Below are 24,519 nucleotides of genomic sequence, written 5' to 3'. Positions count from 1 at the left end.
TTTTACAGCTTGGCACCTAGGGAATTAGTTTGATCATTCTCAAAATTGGTGAGACTGTTCATGAGGCATATGAAATCTTAAGTTATAAAAATGGTGTGTTTTCATTCACGGGCCTGACCTGGGCGGGGCGCCAAATTCTTCCATTTTTTCGCCAAAACACCGAATTCGGAAAATGACTGATAACTCCCTCATACAACGTTCAATCTATTTTAAATCTGGCATGTGTGTGAGGTATACCAGCCTGAGCAGGACTGGATTGAAAATTTACCATTTGTGCCTGGCGCCTCCTAGTGGGAACAGGAAATGCCCTTTTTTACGGGACCCACTCCTCCTCTAAAGGGAAAAAATCAATCTACCTCAAACCTGCATAAGGGAAACCTTAAGACCTGTCTTCAGGTGCCTGATGAAAAATATTGAAGTTTCGTTGAAGCGGAGGGGTCCAAACAGGAAAGTGAAAATGACTGTCAACAATTTTTCTCTCCAAAAACTTTGAACAGTCATAACTCGGCAGATATACAAGATATCTGCGCCAAACTTCCCGTGCTTGTTGAGAGTCATACCCTGAAGGGCCTTGTAGGGGTCATTTGCATCAACCCTACAGCGCCAACTAGTGGCGATAGAAAGTCACTCGTTTTTCCAAAACATGTCCAGTTCTTTTCATGTTGGTCATTGTAGTTTCAAGACCTATTAAAATACTTTTTTACGGCCCATGTCCACGTGTCTCTGTCTGTTGCCGTGACGACCCTTTGTTCGCCATTTAAAGGAAATATTTTTTTTCAGAGACTCAGGGAGCTTATAGAGCCACAATAGTTGGCACACTTGGTCGAATTGGCCGAGTTAGAAGATTAATTTTGGTTTTGAATAAGGGCTTGGCTGCACAGCTCAGTAGTGGCTCCTTTTTTGTAGTACTCTCTCCAATAGGGGTTTTTATCTCTTGGGTGTGGGAATGTAAATAGGCGACTTTCGAGCATGTTAGGTTCTAATGAGATGATTAGAGAGGAGGATCTGCCACCACCCTGACCTGCACACAGTCCGAGTTGCGTGACGTCCGAGTTGCGCTAGATTGCGAGGGCCCGTTCAGTCCTGCTTGCAGGCCTAGTTATTATTATTATTATTATTATTATTATTCTTTTTTCAGGGCAAATGAAAATGGCCAATTTGGAGGCCTGAACATGCACGAAAAGTCACCAAAATTTGCACGTACGTGCAGATTCGCGTAAATTTCGATAATCTTGCGTCGTTTTGAAAAAATGTCAAAAAATGGCTCAGTGGCGCCCCCTTGACCCTTAAAATTTTCAAAAAGGCCTCTCCTCTCAGGTTTTTAACGTAGAGCAATGAAATTTGGGGAGTAGATACCTTATGCCTAACTGTTCAAAAAAGCCTCTTGCACCCATATTCCAAATCCAACAGGAAATCGGGTATTTTGGATCGAATGTGAATTTTTTTCGGTTCACAGTTGGAGTTTACGTTTGGAGGCTTGAACATGCATGAAAACACACCAAAATTTGCACATACATTCAACTTTACGTAAATTTTGATAATCTATAAAAAAATTTAACAAAAAGGCTCAGTGGCGCCCCCTTGAAATTTTCAAAAAGGCCTGTCCTATTAGGTTTTTTCAACGTAGAATGATGAAATTTGGTGAGTCGATACATTGTGTAAAACTGCTCCAAAAAGTCTCTTGCACCTATATTCCAAATCCAACAGGAAGTCGGAAATTTTGGATCAAATGCGAAATTTTATCGATTTACATTTGAGACCTTGTCGCTGAAGAAAATAGTTGGATCGTCTTCAAAATTGGTCAGACTATTCAGGAGACATATGAGATCTTAAGTTTTCAAAATGGTGAGTTTTCATCCAAGGGTCTGGCCTGGGCGTAGTCCCAAAGTTGGCCATTTTTAGGCAAAATACCAAATTCAGAAAATGATTAAAAACTCCGTGATACAACGTTCAATCTTTTTCATTTCTAGCATGTATATGAGATATCCCAGCCTGAACACGACTGCATTGAAATATTACTCATTAGGCCTGGCGCCCCCTCGTGGGAACAGGAAATGGCATTCTTTACGAGAGAGGATCCTCCTCCAAGGGAAAAAAATCTATTGACCTCAAACCTGTTTCAGGGGAGCCTCAAGACATGTGTTCAGGTGCCTGATGAAAAATATTGAGGTTTCGTTGAAGCGGAGAGGTCCAAACTGGAAGTGAAAATGACCGTCAACAATTTGTCTCGCCAAAAACTTTGAACAGTCATAACTCGGCAGATATGCAACATATCTGCGCCAAACTTTCCGTGTTTGTTGAGAGTCATACCCTGAAGGTTCTTGTAGGGGTCATTTGCATCAACTCTACAGTGCCAACTAGTGGCGACAGAAAGAAGTTTTAAAAAAGGCCTTTCCTATTGGGTTTTTTCAACATAGAGCGAGGAAATTTGGGGAGTAGATACCTTATGCAAAACTGCTCCAAAAAGTCTCTTGCACCCGTATTCCAAATCCAACAGGAAATCGGGTATTTTGGATCAAATGTGAAATTTTTATCGGTTCACAGTAGGAGTTTACATTTGGAGGCTTGAACATGCACGAAAACTCACAAAAATTTCGACATACATGCGGCTTTGCATAACGTTCAATAATCTTGCAACGTTACGAAAACATGTAACAAAATGGCTCACTGGCGCCCCCTTGAAATTTTCAAAAAGGCCTCTCCATTTAGGTTTTTCTAACATAGAGTGATGAAATTTGGAGAGTCAAAACTTTGTGCAAAACTGCTCCAAAAAGTCTCTTGCACACACATTCCAAATCCTACAGGAAATCGGGTATTTTGGATTGAATGTGAACTTTTTATCGATTTACAGTGTGCACATTTTACACCTTGGCACCTAGGGAATTAGTTTGATCATTCTCAAAATTGGTGAGACTGTTCATGAGGCATTTGAAATCTTAAGTTATAAAAATGGTGTGTTTTCATTCACGGGCCTGACCTGGGCGGGGCGCCAAATTCTTCCATTTTTTCGCCAAAACACCGAATTCGGAAAATGACTGATAACTCCCTCATACAACGTTCAATCTATTTTAAATCTGGCATGTGTGTGAGGTATACCAGCCTGAGCAGGACTGGATTGAAAATTTACCATTTGTGCCTGGCGCCTCCTAGTGGGAACAGGAAATGCCCTTTTTTACGGGACACACTCCTCCTCTAAAGGGAAAAAATCAATCTACCTCAAACCTGCATAAGGGAAACCTTAACACCTGTGTTCAGGTGCCTGATGAAAAATATTGAAGTTTCGTTGAAGCGGAGGGGTCCAAACAGGAAAGTGAAAATGACTGTCAACAATTTTTCTCTCCAAAAACTTTGAACAGTCATAACTCGGCAGATATACAAGATATCTGCGCCAAACTTCCCGTGCTTGTTGAGAGTCATACCCTGAAGGGCCTTGTAGGTGTCATTTGCATCAACCCTACAGCGCCAACTAGTGGCGATAGAAAGTCACTCGTTTTTCCAAAACATGTCCAGTTCTTTTCATGTTGGTCATTGTAGTTTCAAGACCTATTAAAATACTTTTTTACGGCCCATGTCCACGTGTCTCTGTCTGTTGCCGTGACGACCCTTTGTTCGCCATTTAAAGGAAATATTTTTTTTCAGAAACTCAGGGAGCTTATAGAGCCACAATAGTTGGCACACTTGGTCGAATTGGCCCAGTTAGAAGATTAATTTTGGTTTTGAATAAGGGCTTGGCTGCACAGCTCAGTAGTGGCTCCTTTTTTGTAGTACTCTTTCCAATAGGGGTTTTTATCTCTTGGGTGTGGGAATGTAAATAGGCGACTTTCGAGCATGTTAGGTTCTAATGAGATGATTAGAGAGGAGGATCTGCCACCACCCTGACCTGCACACAGTCCGAGTTGCGCTAGATTGCGAGGGCCCGTTCAGTCCTGCTTGCAGGCCTAGTTATTATTAGGGCCCGAGCACTAGGCGTGCGAAGGCCCTATTGTAATGCAAAGGATTATTATTATTAGGGCCCGAGCACTCAGCGTGCGAAGGCCCTATTGTTTTGCAAAGGATTATTATTATTATTATTATTATTATTATTAGGGCCCGAGCACTAGACGTGCGAAGGCCCTATTGTTTTGCAAAGGATTATTTTTTTTTTTATTTTTTTTATTTTTTTTTTTTTTCAGGGCAAATGAAAACGGCCAATTTGGAGGCCTGAACATGCACGAAAAGTCACCAAAATTTGCACATACGTCCGGAAAATTGTAAATTTCGATAATTTTGCAACGTTGCAAAAAAATATAACAAAATGGCTCAGTGGCGCCCCCTTGAAATTTTAAAATTGGCCTATAACATTAGGGTATGTCAGCGTAGAGCAATGAAATTTGGGGGGTCTATACCTTGTCCAAAACCGCTCCAAAAAAGCATTTACACGCATATTCCAAACCCAACAGGAAATCGGTTATTTTGGATCAAATATGAAATTTTTATCGATTCACAGGGTGCACATTTGAGACCTTTTCGCCGTGGGAGTTAGTTGGATCATCTTCAAAATTGGTGAGACTGTTCAGGAGACATATGAAATCTTAAGTTTTGAAAATGGTGCGTTTTCATTCACGGGTCTGACCTGGGCGTGGTGCCAAAGTCGACCATTTTTTCGGCAAAATGACAAATTCAGTAAATGACTAATAGTTCCTTGACACAACGTTCAATCTTTTACATATTTGGCATGTATTTGTGGTATCCCACCCTTAACACGAGTGCATTGAAATATTACCCATTAGGTCTAGCGCCCCCTAGTGAGAACAGGAAATGCCTTTTTTTACGAGACAGGTTCCTCCTCCAAGGGAAAAAAATCTGTTGACCTCAAACCTGCATCAGGGGAGCCTTAAGACCTGTGTTCAGGTGCCTGATGAAAAATATTGAGGTTTCGTTGAGGCGGAGGGGTCCAAACAGAAAAGTGAAAATGAACGTCAACAATTTGTCACGCAAAAAACTTTGAACAGTCATAACTCGGCAGATATACAACATATCTGCGCCAAACGTCCCGTGTTTGTTAAGAGTCATACCCTGAAGGTTCTTGTAGGGGTCATTTGCATCAACTCTACAGTGCCAACTAGTGGCGACAGAAAGAAGTTTTAAAAAAGGCCTTTCCTATTGGGTTTTTTCAACATAGAGCAAGGAAATTTGGGGAGTAGATACCTTATGCAAAACTGCTCCAAAAAGTCTCTTGCACCCGTATTCCAAATCCAACAGGAAATCGGGTATTTTGGATCGAATGTGAAATTTTCATGGGTTCACAGTAGGAGTTTACATTTGGAGGCTTGAATATGCACAAAAACTCGTAAAAATTTGCACATACATGCGGCTTTGGATAACGTTCGATAATCTTGCAATGTTACGAAAAAATGTAACAAAATGCCTCAGTGGCGCCCCCTTGAATTTTTCAAAAAGGCGTTTCCTATTAGGTTTTTTTAACATAGAGTGATGAAATTTGGGGAGTCGATACCTTGTGCAAAACTGCTCCAAAAAGTCTCTTGCACCCGTATTCCAAATCCAACAGGAAATCTGGTATTTTGGATCGAATGTGAAATTTTTATCGGTTCACAGTAGGAGTTTACATTTGGAGGCTTGAACATGCACGAAAACTCACAAAAATTTGGACATACATGCGGCTTTGCATAACGTTCAATAATCTTGCAACGTTACGAAAACATGTAACAAAATGGCTCAGTGGCGCCCCCTTGAAATTTTCAAAAAGGCCTCTCTATTTAGGTTTTTTCAACGTAGAAGGATGAAATTCGGAGAGTCGATACCTTGTACAAAACTGCTCCAAAAAGTCTCTTGCATGCGTATTCCAAACCCAACAGGAAATCGGGTATTTTGGATTGAATATGAAATTTTTATCGATTTACAGTGTGCACATTTTACACCTTGGCACCTAGGGAATTAGTTTGATCATTCTCAAAATTGGCGAGACTGTTCATGAGGCACATGAAATCTTAAGTTATCAAAATGGTGTGTTTTCATTCACGGGCCTGACCTGGGCGGGGCGCCAAATTCTTCCATTTTTTCGCCAAAACACCGAATTCGGAAAATGACTGATAACTCCCTCATACAACGTTCAATCTATTTTAAATCTGGCATGTGTGTGAGGTATACCAGCCTGAGCAGGACTGGATTGAAAATTTACCATTTGTGCCTGGCGCCTCCTAGTGGGAACAGGAAATGCCCTTTTTTACGGGACACACTCCTCCTCTAAAGGGAAAAAATCAATCTACCTCAAACCTGCATAAGGGAAACCTTAAGACCTGTCTTCAGGTGCCTGATGAAAAATATTGAAGTTTCGTTGAAGCGGAGGGGTCCAAACAGGAAAGTGAAAATGACTGTCAACAGTTTTTCTCTCCAAAAACTTTGAACAGTCATAACTCGGCAGATATACAAGATATCTGCGCCAAACTTCCCGTGCTTGTTGAGAGTCATACCCTGAGGGGTCATTTGCATCAACCCTACAGCGCCAACTAGTGGCGATAGAAAGTCACTCGTTTTTCCAAAACATGTCCAGTTCTTTTCATGTTGGTCATTGTAGTTTCAAGACCTATTAAAATACTTTTTTACGGCCCATGTCCACGTGTCTCTGTCTGTTGCCGTGACGACCCTTTGTTCGCCATTTAAAGGAAATATTTTTTTTCAGAGACTCAGGGAGCTTATAGAGCCACAATAGTTGGCACACTTGGTCGAATTGGCCCAGTTAGAAGATTAATTTTGGTTTTGAATAAGGGCTTGGCTGCACAGCTCAGTAGTGGCTCCTTTTTTGTAGTACTCTCTCCAATAGGGGTTTTTATCTCTTGGGTGTGGGAATGTAAATAGGCGACTTTCGAGCATGTTAGGTTCTAATGAGATGATTAGAGAGGAGGATCTGCCACCACCCTGACCTGCACACAGTCCGAGTTGCGTGACGTCCGAGTTGCGCTAGATTGCGAGGGCCCGTTCAGTCCTGCTTGCAGGCCTAGTTATTATTATTATTATTATTCTTTTTTCAGGGCAAATGAAAATGGCCAATTTGGAGGCCTGAACATGCACGAAAAGTCACCAAAATTTGCACATACGTGCGGCTTTGCGTAAATTTCGATAATCTTGTGTCGTTTTGAAAAAATGTCAAAAAATGGCTCAGTGGCGCCCCCTTTACCCTTAAAATTTTCAAAAAGGCCTCTCCTCTCAGGTTTTCAACGTAGAGCAATGAAATTTGGGGAGTAGATACCTTATGCCTAACTGTTCAAAAAAGCCTCTTGCACCCATATTCCAAATCCAACAGGAAATCGGATATTTTGGATCAAATGTGAAATTTTTATCGGTTCACAGTTGGAGTTTACATTTGGAGGCCTGAACATGCACGAAAACTCACCAAAATTTGCACATACATGCAACTTTACGTAAATTTTGATAATCTACAAAAAAATTTAACAAAATGGCTCAGTGGCGCCCCCTTGAAATTTTCAAAAAGGCCTTTCCTATTAGGTTTTTTCAACGTAGAACGATGAAATTTGGCGAGTCGATACATTGTGCAAAACTGCTCCAAAAAGTCTCTTGCACCCATATTCCAAACCCAACAGGAAGCCGGAAATTTTGGATCAAATGTGAAATTTTATCGATTTACATTTGAGACCTTGTCGCTGAAGAAAATAGTTGGATCGTCTTCAAAATTGGTCAGACTATTCAGGAGACATATGAGATCTTAAGTTTTGAAAATGGTGAGTTTTCACTCAAGGGTCTGACCTGGGCGTGGTCCCAAAGTCGGCCATTTTTGGGCAAAATACCAAATTCAGAAAATGATTAAAAACTCCGTGATACAACGTTCAATCTTTTTCATTTCTAGCATGTATATGAGATATCCCAGCCTGAACACGACTGCATTGAAATATTACCCATTAGGCCTGGCGCCCCCTAGTGGGAACAGGAAATGGCCTTCTTTACGAGACAGGCTCCTCCTCCAAGGGAAAAAAATCTATTGACCTCAAACCTGTTTCAGGGGAGCCTCAAGACATGTGTTCAGGTCCCTGATGAAAAATATTGAGGTTTCGTTGAAGCGGAGAGGTCCAAACTGGAAGTGAAAATGACCGTCAACAATTTGTCTCGCCAAAAATTTTGAACAGTCATAACTCGGCAGATATGCAACATATCTGCGCCAAACTTTCCGTGTTTGTTGAGAGTCATACCCTGAAGGTTCTTGTAGGGGTCATTTGCATCAACTCTACAGTGCCAACTAGTGGCGACAGAAAGAAGTTTTAAAAAAGGCCTTTCCTATTGGGTTTTTTCAACATAGAGCAAGGAAATTTGGGGAGTAGATACATTATGCAAAACTGCTCCAAAAAGTCTCTTGCACCCATATTCCAAATCCAACAGGAAATCGGGTATTTTGGATCGAATGTGAAATTTTCATGGGTTCACAGTAAGAGTTTACATTTGGAGGCTTGAATATGCATAAAAACTCACCAAAATTTGCACATACATGCGGCTTTGGATAACGTTCGATAATCTTGCAACGTTACGAAACAATTTAACAAAATGGCTCAGTGGCGCCCCCTTGAAATTTTCAAAAAGGCCTCTCCATTTAGGTTTTTCTAACATAGAGTGATGAAATTTGGAGAGTCAAAACTTTGTGCAAAACTGCTCCAAAAAGTCTCTTGCACACACATTCCAAATCCTACAGGAAATCGGGTATTTTGGATTGAATGTGAACTTTTTATCGATTTACAGTGTGCACATTTTACACCTTGGCACCTAGGGAATTAGTTTGAGCATTCTCAAAATTGGTGAGACTGTTCATGAGGCATATGAAATCTTAAGTTATAAAAATGGTGTGTTTTCATTCACGGGCCTGACCTGGGCGGGGCGCCAAATTCTTCCATTTTTCGCCAAAACACCGAATTCGGAAAATGACTGATAACTCCCTCATACAACCTTCAATCTATTTTAAATCTGGCATGTGTGTGAGGTATAACAGCCTGAGCAGGACTGGATTGAAAATTTACCATTTGTGCCTGGCGCCTCCTAGTGGGAACAGGAAATGCCCTTTTTTACGGGACACACTCCTCCTCTAAAGGGAAAAAATCAATCTACCTCAAACCTGCATAAGGGAAACCTTAAGACCTGTCTTCAGGTGCCTGATGAAAAATATTGAAGTTTCGTTGAAGCGGAGGGGTCCAAACAGGAAAGTGAAAATGACTGTCAACAATTTTTCTCTCCAAAAACTTTGAACAGTCATAACTCGGAAGATATACAAGATATCTGCGCCAAACTTCCCGTGCTTGTTGAGAGTCATACCCTGAAGGGCCTTGTAGGGGTCATTTGCATCAACCCTACAGCGCCAACTAGTGGCGATAGAAAGTCACTCGTTTTTCCAAAACATGTCCAGTTCTTTTCATGTTGGTCATTGTAGTTTCAAGACCTATTAAAATACTTTTTTACGGCCCATGTCCACGTGTCTCTGTCTGTTGCCGTGACGACCCTTTGTTCGCCATTTAAAGGAAATATATTTTTTTCAGAGACTCAGGGAGCTTATAGAGCCACAATAGTTGGCACACTTGGTCGAATTGGCCCAGTTAGAAGATTAATTTGGTTTTGAATAAGGGCTTGGCTGCACAGCTCAGTAGTGGCTCCTTTTTTGTAGTACTCTCTCCAATAGGGGTTTTTATCTCTTGGGTGTGGGAATGTAAAGAGGCGACTTTCGAGCTTGTTAGGTTCTAATGAGATGATTAGAGAGGAGGATCTGCCACCACCCTGACCTGCACACAGTCCGAGTTGCGTGACGTCCGAGTTGCGCTAGATTGCGAGGGCCCGTTCAGTCCTGCTTGCAGGCCTAGTTATTATTATTATTATTATTCTTCTTTCTTCATGGCAAATGAAAATGGCCAATTTGGAGGCCTGAACATGCACGAAAAGTCACCAAAATTTGCACATACGTGCAGATTCGCGTAAAATTTGATAATCTAGCGTCGTTTTGAAAAAATTTCAAAAAATGGCTCAGTGGCGCCCCCTTGACCCTTAAAATTTTCAAAAAGGCCTTTCCTCTCAGGTTTTCAATGTAGAGCGATGAAATTTGGGGAGTAGATACCTTATGCCTAACTGTTCAAAAAAGCCTCTTGCACCCATATTCCAAATCTGACAGGAAATCGGATATTTTGGATCAAATGTGAAATTTTTTCGGTTCACAGTTGGAGTTTACGTTTGGAGGCCTGAACATGCACGAAAACTCACCAAAATTTGCACATACATGCAACTTTGCGTAAATTTTGATAATCTACAAAAAAATTTAACAAAATCGCTCAGTGGCGCCCCCTTGAAATTTTCAAAAAGGCCTGTCCTATTAGGTTTTTTCAACGTAGAATGATGAAATTTGGTGAGTCGATACATTGTGTAAAACTGCTCCAAAAAGTCTCTTGCACCAATATTCCAAACCCAACAGGAAGCCGGAAATTTTGGATCAAATGTGAAATTTTATCGATTTACATTTGAGACCTTGTCGCTGAAGAAAATAGTTGGATCGTCTTCAAAATTGGTCAGACTATTCAGGAGACATATGAGATCTTAAGTTTTCAAAATGGTGAGTTTTCACTCAAGGGTCTGACCTGGGCGTGGTCCCAAAGTCGGCCATTTTTGGGCAAAATACCAAATTCAGAATATGATTAAAAACTCGGTGATACAACGTTCAATCTTTTTCATTTCTAGCATGTATATGAGATATCCCAGCCTGAACACGACTGCATTGAAATATTACCCATTAGGCCTGGCGCCCCCTAGTGGAAACAGGAAATGGCCTTCTTTACGAGACAGGCTCCTCCTCCAAGGGAAAAAAATCTATTGACCTCAAACCTGTTTCAGGGGAGCCTCAAGACATGTGTTCAGGTCCCTGATGAAAAATATTGAGGTTTCGTTGAAGCGGAGAGGTCCAAACTGGAAGTGAAAATGACCGTCAACAATTTGTCTCGCCAAAAACTTTGAACAGTCATAACTCGGCAGATATGCAACATATCTGCGCCAAACTTTCCGTGTTTGTTGAGAGTCATACCCTGAAGGTTCTTGTAGGGGTCATTTGCATCAACTCTACAGTGCCAACTAGTGGCGACAGAAAGAAGTTTTAAAAAAGGCCTTTCCTATTGGGTTTTTTCAACATAGAGCAAGGAAATTTGGGGAGTAGATACCTTATGCAAAACTGCTCCAAAAAGTCTCTTGCACCCATATTCCAAATCCAACAGGAAATCGGGTATTTTGGATCGAATGTGAAATTTTCATGGGTTCACAGTAAGAGTTTACATTTGGAGGCTTGAATATGCATAAAAACTCACCAAAATTTGCACATACATGCGGCTTTGGATAACGTTCGATAATCTTGCAACGTTACGAAACAATTTAAGAAAATGGCTCAGTGGCGCCCCCTTGAAATTTTCAAAAAGGCCTCTCCATTTAGGTTTTTCTAACATAGAGTGATGAAATTTGGAGAGTCAAAACTTTGTGCAAAACTGCTCCAAAAAGTCTCTTGCACACACATTCCAAATCCTACAGGAAATCGGGTATTTTGGATTGAATGTGAACTTTTTATCGATTTACAGTGTGCACATTTTACACCTTGGCACCTAGGGAATTAGTTTGATCATTCTCAAAATTGGTGAGACTGTTCATGAGGCATATGAAATCTTAAGTTATAAAAATGGTGTGTTTTCATTCACGGGCCTGACCTGGGCGGGGCGCCAAATTCTTCCATTTTTTCGCCAAAACACCGAATTCGGAAAATGACTGATAACTCCCTCATACAACGTTCAATCTATTTTAAATCTGGCATGTGTGTGAGGTATACCAGCCTGAGCAGGACTGGATTGAAAATTTACCATTTGTGCCTGGCGCCTCCTAGTGGGAACAGGAAATGCCCTTTTTTACGGGACACACTCCTCCTCTAAAGGGAAAAAAATCAATCTACCTCAAACATGCTTAAGGGAAGCCTTAAGACCTGTCTTCAGGTGCCTGATGAAAAATATTGAAGTTTCGTTGAAGCGGAGGGGTCCAAACAGGAAAGTGAAAATGACTGTCAACAATTTTTCTCTCCAAAAACTTTGAACAGTCATAACACGGCAGATATACAACATATCTGCGCCAAACTTCCCGTGCTTGTTGAGAGTCATACCCTGAAGGGCCTTGTAGGGGTCATTTGCATCAACCCTACAGCGCCAACTAGTGGCAATAGAAAGTCACTCGTTTTTCCAATACATGTCCAGTTCTCTTCAGGTTGGTCATTGTAGTTTCAAGACCTATTAAAATACGTATTTACGGCCCATGTCCACGTGTCTCTGTCTGTTGCCGTGACGACCCTTTGTTCGCCATTTAAAGGAAATATTTTTTTTCAGAGACACAGGCAGTTTATAGAGCCACAATATTTGGCACGCTTGGTCGAATTGGCCCAGTTAGAAGATTAATTTTGGTTTTGAATAAGGGCTTGGCTGCACAGCTCAGTCGTGGCTCCTTTTTTGTAGTACTCTCTCCAATAGGGGTTTTTATCTGTTGGGTGTGTGAATGTAAATAGGCGACTTTCGAGCATGTTAGGTTCTAATGAGATGATTAGAGAGGAGGATCTGCCACCACCCTGACCTGCACACAGTCCGAGTTGCGTGACGTCCGAGTTGCGCTAGATTGCGAGGGCCCGTTCAGTCCTGCTTGCAGGCCTAGTTATTAGGGCCCGAGCACTAGACGTGCGAAGGCCCTATTGTAATGCAAAGGATTATTATTATTATTATTATTATTATTCTTCTTTCTTCATGGCAAATGAAAATGGCCAATTTGGAGGCCTGAACATGCACGAAAAGTCACCAAAATTTGCACATACGTGCAGATTCGCGTAAATTTCGATAATCTTGCGTCGTTTTGAAAAAATGTCAAAAAATGGCTCAGTGGCGCCCCCTTGACCCTTAAAATTTTCAAAAAGGCCTCTCCTCTCAGGTTTTCAACGTAGAGCAATGAAATTTGGGGAGTAGATACCTTATGCCTAACTGTTCAAAAAAGCCTCTTGCACCCATATTCCAAATCCAACAGGAAATCGGGTATTTTGGATCGAATGTGAAATTTTTTCGGTTCACAGTTGGAGTTTACGTTTGGAGGCTTGAACATGCACGAAAACTCACCAAAATTTGCACATACATTCAACTTTGCGTAAATTTTGATAATCTACAAAAAAATTTAACAAAATGGCTCAGTGGCGCCCCCTTGAAATTTTCAAAAAGGCCTCTCCTATTAGGTTTTTTCAACGTAGAACAATGAAATTTAGTGAGTCGATACATTGTACAAAACTGCTCCAAAAAGTCTCTTGCACCCATATTCCAAACCCAACAGGAAGCTGGAAATTTTGGGTCAAATGCGAAATTTTATCGATTTACATTTGAGACCTTGTCGCTGAAGGATAAAGTTGGATCGTCTTCAAAATTGGTCAGACTATTCAGGAGACCTATGAGATCTTAAGTTTTCAAAATGGTGTGTTTTCATTCAAGGGTCTGGCCTGGGCGTGGTCCCAAAGTCGGCCATTTTTAGGCAAAATACCAAATTCAGAAAATGATTAAAAACTCCGTGATCCAACGTTCAATCTTTTTCATTTTTAGCATGTTTATGAGATATCCCAGCCTGAACACGACTGCATTGAAATATTACCCATTAGGCCTGGCGCCCCTAGTGGAAACAGGAAATGGCCTTCTTTAGGAGACAGGCTCCTCCTCCAAGGGAAAAAAATCTATTGACCTCAAACCTGTTTCAGGGGAGCCTCAAGACATGTGTTCAGGTGCCTGATGAAAAATATTGAGGTTTCGTTGAAGCGGAGAGGTCCAAACTGGAAGTGAAAATGACCGTCAACAATTTGTCTCGCCAAAAACTTTGAACAGTCATAACTCGGCAGATATGCAACATATCTGCGCCAAACTTTCCGTGTTTGTTGAGAGTCATACCCTGAAGGTTCTTGTAGGGGTCATTTGCATCAACTCTACAGTGCCAACTAGTGGCGACAGAAAGAAGTTTTAAAAAAGGCCTTTCCTGTTGGGTTTTTTCAACGTAGAGCAATGAAATTTGGGGAGTAGATACCTTATGCCTAACTGCTCAAAAAAGCCTCTTGCACCCATATTCCAAATCCAACAGACAATCGGGTATTTTGGATCAAATGTGAAATTTCTGTCCATTTCTAGTACAGTTTACATTTGGAGGCCTGGACATGCACAAAAACTCACCAAATTTTGCACATACATGCGGCTTTGTGTGGATTTCGATAATCTTGCAACGTTACAAAAAAATGTAACAAAATGGCTCAGTGGCGCCCCCTTGAATTTTTCAAAAAGGCGTTTCCTATTAGGTTTTTTTAACGTAGAGCAATGAAATTTGGGGAGTCGATACCTTGTGCAAAACTGCTCCAAAAAGTCTCTTGCACCCATATTCCAAACCCAACAGGAAATCGGGTATTTTGGATCGAATGTGAAATTTTTATCAATTAACAGGGTGCACATTTGAGACCTTGTCACAGAGGGAATCAATTGGATCATCTTCAAAATTGGTTAGACAATTCAGGAGACCTATGAAATCTAAACTTTTCAAAATGGTGTGTTTTCATTCATGGGTCTGACCTGGGCGTGGTGCCAAAGTCGGCCATTTTTTCGGCAAAATGACAAATTCAGTAAAGGACTAATAGCTCCTTGAAACAACGTTCAATCTTTTTCATATCTGGCATGTATGTGCGGGATCCCACCCTGAACACGAGTGCATTGAAATATTACTCATTAGGCCTAGCGCCCCCTAGTGGGAACAGGAAATGCCTTTTTTACGAAACAGGCTCCTCCTCCAAGGAAAAAAAAATCTATTCACCTCAAACCTGCATCAGGGGAGCCTGAAGACATGTGTTCAGGTGCCTGATGAAAAATACTGAGGTTTGGTTGAAGCAGAAGGGTCCAACAGGAGAAGTAAAAATGACTGAAGCCATTTCGTCTCACCACAAGTTTTGAACAGTCATAACTTCTACAACATATCTGCGCCAAACATATCGTGCTTGTTGAGTCATAGTCTGAAGGGTCCTGTAGGGGTCATTTGCATCAACCCTACAGCGCCAACTAGTGGCAATAGAAAGTCACTCATTTTTTTAAATATATGTCCAGTTCTTTTCAGGTTGGTCATTGTAGTTTCAAGACCTTTTAAAATACTTATTTTACGGCCCATGTCCACATGTCTCTGTCTGTTGCTGTGATGACCCTTTATTCGCTCCTTTTTTGTAGTCCTCTGTCCAATAGGGGTTTTTATCTCTTAGGTGTGTGAATGTAAAGAGGCAACTTTCGCGCATGTTAGGTTCTAATGAGATGATTAGAGAGGACGATCTGCCACCACCCTGACCTGCACACTGTCCGAGTTGCATGACGTCCGAGTTGCGCTAGATTGCGAGGGCCCGTTCAGTCCTGCTTGCAGGCCTAGTTATTATTATTCTTCTTTCTTCATGGCAAATGAAAATGGCCAATTTGGAGGCCTGAACATGCACGAAAAGTCACCAAAATTTGCACATACGTGCAGATTCGTGTAAATTTCGATAATCTTGCGTCGTTTTGAAAAAATGTCAAAAAATGGCTCAGTGGCGCCCCCTTGACCCTTAAAATTTTCAAAAAGGCCTCTCCTCTCAGGTTTTCAACGTAGAGCAATGAAATTTGGGGAGTAGATACCTTATGCCTAACTGTTCAAAAAAGCCTCTTGCACCCATATTCCAAATCCAACAGGAAATCGGGTATTTTGGATCGAATGTGAAATTTTTTCGGTTCACAGTTGGAGTTTACGTTTGGAGGCTTGAACATGCACGAAAACTCACCAAAATTTGCACATACATTCAACTTTGCGTAAATTTTGATAATCTACAAAAAAATTTAACAAAATGGCTCAGTGGCGCCCCCTTGAAATTTTCAAAAAGGCCTCTCCTATTAGGTTTTTTCAACGTAGAACAATGAAATTTAGTGAGTCGATACATTGTACAAAACTGCTCCAAAAAGTCTCTTGCACCCATATTCCAAACCCAACAGGAAGCTGGAAATTTTGGGTCAAATGCGAAATTTTATCGATTTACATTTGAGACCTTGTCGCTGAAGGATAAAGTTGGATCGTCTTCAAAATTGGTCAGACTATTCAGGAGACCTATGAGATCTTAAGTTTTCAAAATGGTGTGTTTTCATTCAAGGGTCTGGCCTGGGCGTGGTCCCAAAGTCGGCCATTTTTAGGCAAAATACCAAATTCAGAAAATGATTAAAAACTCCGTGATCCAACGTTCAATCTTTTTCATTTTTAGCATGTTTATGAGATATCCCAGCCTGAACACGACTGCATTGAAATATTACCCATTAGGCCTGGCGCCCCTAGTGGAAACAGGAAATGGCCTTCTTTACGAGACAGGCTCCTCCTCCAAGGGAAAAAAATCTATTGACCTCAAACCTGTTTCAGGGGAGCCTCAAGACATGTGTTCAGGTGCCTGATGAAAAATATTGAGGTTTCGTTGAAGCGGAGAGGTCCAAACTGGAAGTGAAAATGACCGTCAACAATTTGTCTCGCCAAAAACTTTGAACAGTCATAACTCGGCAGATATGCAACATATCTGCGCCAAACTTTCCGTGTTTGTTGAGAGTCATACCCTGAAGGTTCTTGTAGGGGTCATTTGCATCAACTCTACAGTGCCAACTAGTGGCGACAGAAAGAAGTTTTAAAAAAGGCCTTTCCTGTTGGGTTTTTTCAACATAGAGCAAGGAAATTTGGGAAGTAGATACCTTATGCCTAACTGCTCAAAAAAGCCTCTTGCACCCATATTCCAAATCCAACAGAAAATCGGGTATTTTGGATCAAATGTGAAATTTCTGTCCATTTCTAGTACAGTTTACATTTGGAGGCCTGGACATGCACGAAAACTCACCAAATTTTGCACATACATGCGGCTTTGTGTGGATTTCGATAATCTCTCAACGTTACAAAAAAATGTAACAAAATGGCTCAGTGGCGCCCCCTTGAATTTTTCAAAAAGGCGTTTCCTATTAGGTTTTTTTAACGTAGAGCAATGAAATTTGGGGAGTCGATACCTTGTGCAAAACTGCTCCAAAAAGTCTCTTGCACCCATATTCCAAACCCAACAGGAAATCGGGTATTTTGGATCGGATGTGAAATTTTTATCAATTAACAGGGTGCACATTTGAGACCTTGTCACAGAGGGAATCAATTGGATCATCTTCAAAATTGGTTAGACAATTCAGGAGACCTATGAAATCTAAACTTTTCAAAATGGTGTGTTTTCATTCATGGGTCTGACCTGGGCGTGGTGCCAAAGTCGGCCATTTTTTCGGCAAAATGACAAATTCAGTAAAGGACTAATAGCTCCTTGAAACAACGTTCAATCTTTTTCATATCTGGCATGTATGTGCGGGATCCCACCCTGAACACGAGTGCATTGAAATATTACTCATTAGGCCTAGCGCCCCCTAGTGGGAACAGGAAATGCCTTTTTTACGAAACAGGCTCCTCCTCCAAGGAAAAAAAAATCTATTCACCTCAAACCTGCATCAGGGGAGCCTGAAGACATGTGTTCAGGTGCCTGATGAAAAATACTGAGGTTTGGTTGAAGCAGAAGGGTCCAACAGGAGAAGTAAAAATGACTGAAGCCATTTCGTCTCACCACAAGTTTTGAACAGTCATAACTTCTACAACATATCTGCGCCAAACATATCGTGCTTGTTGAGTCATAGTCTGAAGGGTCCTGTAGGGGTCATTTGCATCAACCCTACAGCGCCAACTAGTGGCAATAGAAAGTCACTCATTTTTTTAAATATATGTCCAGTTCTTTTCAGGTTGGTCATTGTAGTTTCAAGACCTTTTAAAATACTTATTTTACGGCCCATGTCCACATGTCTCTGTCTGTTGCTGTGATGACCCTTTATTCGCTCCTTTTTTGTAGTCCTCTGTCCAATAGGGGTTTTTATCTCTTAGGTGTGTGAATGTAAAGAGGCAACTTTCGCGCATGTTAGGTTCTAATGAGATGATTAGAGAGGACGATCTGCCACCACCCTGACCTGCACACTGTCCGAGTTGCGTGACGTCCGAGTTGCGCTAGATTGCGAGGGCCCGTTCAGTCCTGCTTGCAGGCCTAGTTATTATTATTATTCTTCTTTCTTCATGGCAAATGAAAATGGCCAATTTGGAGGCCTGAACATGCACGAAAAGTCACCAAAATTTGCACATACGTGCAGATTCGCGTAAATTTCGATAATCTTGCGTCGTTTTGAAAAAATGTCAAAAAATGGCTCAGTGGCGCCCCCTTGACCCTTAAAATTTTCAAAAAGGCCTCTCCTCTCAGGTTTTCAACGTAGAGCAATGAAATTTGGGGAGTAGATACCTTATGCCTAACTGTTCAAAAAAGCCTCTTGCACCCATATTCCAAATCCAACAGGAAATCGGGTATTTTGGATCGAATGTGAAATTTTTTCGGTTCACAGTTGGAGTTTACGTTTGGAGGCTTGAACATGCACGAAAACTCACCAAAATTTGCACATACATTCAACTTTGCGTAAATTTTGATAATCTACAAAAAAATTTAACAAAATGGCTCAGTGGCGCCCCCTTGAAATTTTCAAAAAGGCCTCTCCTATTAGGTTTTTTCAACGTAGAACAATGAAATTTAGTGAGTCGATACATTGTACAAAACTGCTCCAAAAAGTCTCTTGCACCCATATTCCAAACCCAACAGGAAGCTGGAAATTTTGGGTCAAATGCGAAATTTTATCGATTTACATTTGAGACCTTGTCGCTGAAGGATAAAGTTGGATCGTCTTCAAAATTGGTCAGACTATTCAGGAGACCTATGAGATCTTAAGTTTTCAAAATGGTGTGTTTTCATTCAAGGGTCTGGCCTGGGCGTGGTCCCAAAGTCGGCCATTTTTAGGCAAAATACCAAATTCAGAAAATGATTAAAAACTCCGTGATCCAACGTTCAATCTTTTTCATTTTTAGCATGTATATGAGATATCCCAGCCTGAACACGACTGCATTGAAATATTACCCATTAGGCCTGGCGCCCCTAGTGGAAACAGGAAATGGCCTTCTTTACGAGACAGGCTCCTCCTCCAAGGGAAAAAAATCTATTGACCTCAAACCTGTTTCAGGGGAGCCTCAAGACATGTGTTCAGGTGCCTGATGAAAAATACTGAGGTTTCGTTGAAGCGGAGAGGTCCAAACTGGAAGTGAAAATGACCGTCAACAATTTGTCTCGCCAAAAACTTTGAACAGTCATAACTCGGCAGATATGCAACATATCTGCGCCAAACTTTCCGTGTTTGTTGAGAGTCATACCCTGAAGGTTCTTGTAGGGGTCATTTGCATCAACTCTACAGTGCCAACTAGTGGCGACAGAAAGAAGTTTTAAAAAAGGCCTTTCCTGTTGGGTTTTTTCAACATAGAGCAAGGAAATTTGGGAAGTAGATACCTTATGCCTAACTGCTCAAAAAAGCCTCTTGCACCCATATTCCAAATCCAACAGAAAATCGGGTATTTTGGATCAAATGTGAAATTTCTGTCCATTTCTAGTACAGTTTACATTTGGAGGCCTGGACATGCACGAAAACTCACCAAATTTTGCACATACATGCGGCTTTGTGTGGATTTCGATAATCTCTCAACGTTACAAAAAAATGTAACAAAATGGCTCAGTGGCGCCCCCTTGAATTTTTCAAAAAGGCGTTTCCTATTAGGTTTTTTTAACGTAGAGCAATGAAATTTGGGGAGTCGATACCTTGTGCAAAACTGCTCCAAAAAGTCTCTTGCACCCATATTCCAAACCCAACAGGAAATCGGGTATTTTGGATCGAATGTGAAATTTTTATCAATTAACAGGGTGCACATTTGAGACCTTGTCACAGAGGGAATCAATTGGATCATCTTCAAAATTGGTTAGACAATTCAGGAGACCTATGAAATCTAAACTTTTCAAAATGGTGTGTTTTCATTCATGGGTCTGACCTGGGCGTGGTGCCAAAGTCGGCCATTTTTTCGGCAAAATGACAAATTCAGTAAAGGACTAATAGCTCCTTGAAACAACGTTCAATCTTTTTCATATCTGGCATGTATGTGCGGGATCCCACCCTGAACACGAGTGCATTGAAATATTACTCATTAGGCCTAGCGCCCCCTAGTGGGAACAGGAAATGCCTTTTTTACGAAACAGGCTCCTCCTCCAAGGAAAAAAAAATCTATTCACCTCAAACCTGCATCAGGGGAGCCTGAAGACATGTGTTCAGGTGCCTGATGAAAAATACTGAGGTTTGGTTGAAGCAGAAGGGTCCAACAGGAGAAGTAAAAATGACTGAAGCCATTTCGTCTCACCACAAGTTTTGAACAGTCATAACTTCTACAACATATCTGCGCCAAACATATCGTGCTTGTTGAGTCATAGTCTGAAGGGTCCTGTAGGGGTCATTTGCATCAACCCTACAGCGCCAACTAGTGGCAATAGAAAGTCACTCATTTTTTTAAATATATGTCCAGTTCTTTTCAGGTTGGTCATTGTAGTTTCAAGACCTTTTAAAATACTTATTTTACGGCCCATGTCCACATGTCTCTGTCTGTTGCTGTGATGACCCTTTATTCGCTCCTTTTTTGTAGTCCTCTGTCCAATAGGGGTTTTTATCTCTTAGGTGTGTGAATGTAAAGAGGCAACTTTCGCGCATGTTAGGTTCTAATGAGATGATTAGAGAGGACGATCTGCCACCACCCTGACCTGAACACTGTCCGAGTTGCGTGACGTCCGAGTTGCGCTAGATTGCGAGGGCCCGTTCAGTCCTGCTTGCAGGCCTAGTTATTATTATTATTCTTCTTTCTTCATGGCAAATGAAAATGGCCAATTTGGAGGCCTGAACATGCACGAAAAGTCACCAAAATTTGCACATACGTGCAGATTCGCGTAAATTTCGATAATCTTGCGTCGTTTTGAAAAAATGTCAAAAAATGGCTCAGTGGCGCCCCCTTGACCCTTAAAATTTTCAAAAAGGCCTCTCCTCTCAGGTTTTCAACGTAGAGCAATGAAATTTGGGGAGTAGATACCTTATGCCTAACTGTTCAAAAAAGCCTCTTGCACCCATATTCCAAATCCAACAGGAAATCGGGTATTTTGGATCGAATGTGAAATTTTTTCGGTTCACAGTTGGAGTTTACGTTTGGAGGCTTGAACATGCACGAAAACTCACCAAAATTTGCACATACATTCAACTTTGCGTAAATTTTGATAATCTCCAAAAAAATTTAACAAAATGGCTCAGTGGCGCCCCCTTGAAATTTTCAAAAAGGCCTCTCCTATTAGGTTTTTTCAACGTAGAACAATGAAATTTAGTGAGTCGATACATTGTACAAAACTGCTCCAAAAAGTCTCTTGCACCCATATTCCAAACCCAACAGGAAGCTGGAAATTTTGGGTCAAATGCGAAATTTTATCGATTTACATTTGAGACCTTGTCGCTGAAGGATAAAGTTGGATCGTCTTCAAAATTGGTCAGACTATTCAGGAGACATATGAGATCTTAAGTTTTCAAAATGGTGTGTTTTCATTCAAGGGTCTGGCCTGGGCGTGGTCCCAAAGTCGGCCATTTTTAGGCAAAATACCAAATTCAGAAAATGATTAAAAACTCCGTGATCCAACGTTCAATCTTTTTCATTTTTAGCATGTTTATGAGATATCCCAGCCTGAACACGACTGCATTGAAATATTACCCATTAGGCCTGGCGCCCCTAGTGGAAACAGGAAATGGCCTTCTTTACGAGACAGGCTCCTCCTCCAAGGGAAAAAAATCTTTTGACCTCAAACCTGTTTCAGGGGAGACTCAAGACATGTGTTCAGGTGCCTGATGAAAAATATTGAGGTTTCGTTGAAGCGGAGAGGTCCAAACTGGAAGTGAAAATGACCGTCAACAATTTGTCTCGCCAAAAACTTTGAACAGTCATAACTCGGCAGATATGCAACATATCTGCGCCAAACTTTCCGTGTTTGTTGAGAGTCATACCCTGAAGGTTCTTGTAGGGGTCATTTGCATCAACTCTACAGTGCCAACTAGTGGCGACAGAAAGAAGTTTTAAAAAAGGCCTTTCCTGTTGGGTTTTTTCAACGTAGAGCAATGAAATTTGGGGAGTAGATACCTTATGCCTAACTGCTCAAAAAAGCCTCTTGCACCCATATTCCAAATCCAACAGAAAATCGGGTATTTTGGATCAAATGTGAAATTTCTGTCCATTTCTAGTACAGTTTACATTTGGAGGCCTGGACATGCACGAAAACTCACCAAATTTTGCACATACATGCGGCTTTGTGTGGATTTCGATAATCTTGCAACGTTACAAAAAAATGTAACAAAATGGCTCAGTGGCGCCCCCTTGAATTTTTCAAAAAGGCGTTTCCTATTAAGTTTTTTTAACGTAGAGCAATGAAATTTGGGGAGTCGATACCTTGTGCAAAACTGCTCCAAAAAGTCTCTTGCACCCATATTCCAAACCCAACAGGAAATCGGGTATTTTGGATCGAATGTGAAATTTTTATCAATTAACAGGGTGCACATTTGAGACCTTGTCACAGAGGGAATCAATTGGATCATCTTCAAAATTGGTTAGACAATTCAGGAGACCTATGAAATCTAAACTTTTCAAAATGGTGTGTTTTCATTCATGGGTCTGACCTGGGCGTGGTGCCAAAGTCGGCCATTTTTTCGGCAAAATGACAAATTCAGTAAAGGACTAATAGCTCCTTGAAACAACGTTCAATCTTTTTCATATCTGGCATGTATGTGCGGGATCCCACCCTGAACACGAGTGCATTGAAATATTACTCATTAGGCCTAGCGCCCCCTAGTGGGAACAGGAAATGCCTTTTTTACGAAACAGGCTCCTCCTCCAAGGAAAAAAAAATCTATTCACCTCAAACCTGCATCAGGGGAGCCTGAAGACATGTGTTCAGGTGCCTGATGAAAAATACTGAGGTTTGGTTGAAGCAGAAGGGTCCAACAGGAGAAGTAAAAATGACTGAAGCCATTTCGTCTCACCACAAGTTTTGAACAGTCATAACTTCTACAACATATCTGCGCCAAACATATCGTGCTTGTTGAGTCATAGTCTGAAGGGTCCTGTAGGGGTCATTTGCATCAACCCTACAGCGCCAACTAGTGGCAATAGAAAGTCACTCATTTTTTTAAATATATGTCCAGTTCTTTTCAGGTTGGTCATTGTAGTTTCAAGACCTTTTAAAATACTTATTTTACGGCCCATGTCCACATGTCTCTGTCTGTTGCTGTGATGACCCTTTATTCGCTCCTTTTTTGTAGTCCTCTGTCCAATAGGGGTTTTTATCTCTTAGGTGTGTGAATGTAAAGAGGCAACTTTCGCGCATGTTAGGTTCTAATGAGATGATTAGAGAGGACGATCTGCCACCACCCTGACCTGCACACTGTCCGAGTTGCATGACGTCCGAGTTGCGCTAGATTGCGAGGGCCCGTTCAGTCCTGCTTGCAGGCCTAGTTTTGTAAGTGTTGTCCCATGAAAAGTTATACTTAAATATCTGCAGAAATGCGAGGGGTGTACTCACTTTTGTGATACACTGTATTATAGATTGAGCTTTAGCCAAAGCACAAAATCAGCAAATAGTCATTCTTTCAAATTACATATGCCAAATTATATATGTATATATTGAGCGTAAAAACATTGTATGGGAAAGAGCATTCATTTATCTTATTATCTATAATGAAAGCAGACACATCCAGTACTCACCAAAATTAGCAGGTTGGAGAGGACCATCATCACTTTAGCAAATTTAAAGTGGCACATTTTATCTATTACATAATAGCAAAAAAAACAAAAACAAAAAAACAGATATCATTAAGCTTTACTTATACTTTGAAGCCTGGATTAACATGTTCACAAAAGTACACATGCATACTGGCTGGGTGTCAATGTAAAATGACTTTAAGCATTGTACGCACAAAACCAGTTGAGAAAAGACGCTGGATAGGGAATCCAACAAACTCGTGTTATTTTTGAAAATTGAAAACTTACCTCAAAGTATGGGAGAGATGTATGATATGTACAAAGTAGATGAGCTGATGATGAAAATGACAAAACTGTATCAACTGTAGGCTAGATGAATAGGTTTCTGTACAGATACTGTATACCTACTGTATATTGAAAACGTCTGTAGTGGCGATCACAAATCCGAGTGTTTCTCCTGGAGCTGACTTTGTAGATATTAGAGATTGGGAGTGGTTAGTTGGAGAGGCTCAAATTACAGCTTTGACCTCTCCAAGGGCACCATGAAATACACTTACGACACTGTTTAACCTGCGCAGGATTCTGATTTCTGCCGCATGAGGTAGCTAACCACATTTTTTCGGCTCTAAAATCATGGCTATGAGCAAGTTTTTTTTTCCATAACTATTTTAAATAAATGGAAGTAGCTGGCTCAAAGCACTTGGAAAATTTTTT

At 41.0% G+C, this 24,519-nt stretch overlaps 1 protein-coding gene across 1 annotated transcript in view; it reads right to left on the bottom strand.

Moving 5' to 3' along the window:
* LOC130918992 (tetraspanin-1) overlaps positions 1–24,240 on the bottom strand; it is a 39,580-nt gene extending 15,340 nt beyond the window's left edge. Inside the window, exons 1-3 of the mRNA XM_057841341.1 lie at positions 24,214–24,240; positions 24,094–24,137; positions 23,809–23,870 (exon numbers count right to left, since the gene is read on the bottom strand). Coding sequence (XP_057697324.1) covers positions 23,809–23,865 — 57 coding nt within the window. The 5' untranslated portion in view covers positions 23,866–23,870; positions 24,094–24,137; positions 24,214–24,240. The remainder of the gene's footprint in view (positions 1–23,808; positions 23,871–24,093; positions 24,138–24,213) is intronic.
* Positions 24,241–24,519: the final 279 nt, after the last annotated feature.

Source organism: Corythoichthys intestinalis, chromosome 7 (assembly GCF_030265065.1).
Source record: "Corythoichthys intestinalis isolate RoL2023-P3 chromosome 7, ASM3026506v1, whole genome shotgun sequence".
Lineage (NCBI taxonomy): Eukaryota > Metazoa > Chordata > Actinopteri > Syngnathiformes > Syngnathidae > Corythoichthys > Corythoichthys intestinalis.
This window is presented reverse-complemented; position numbering and strand designations above follow the sequence as displayed.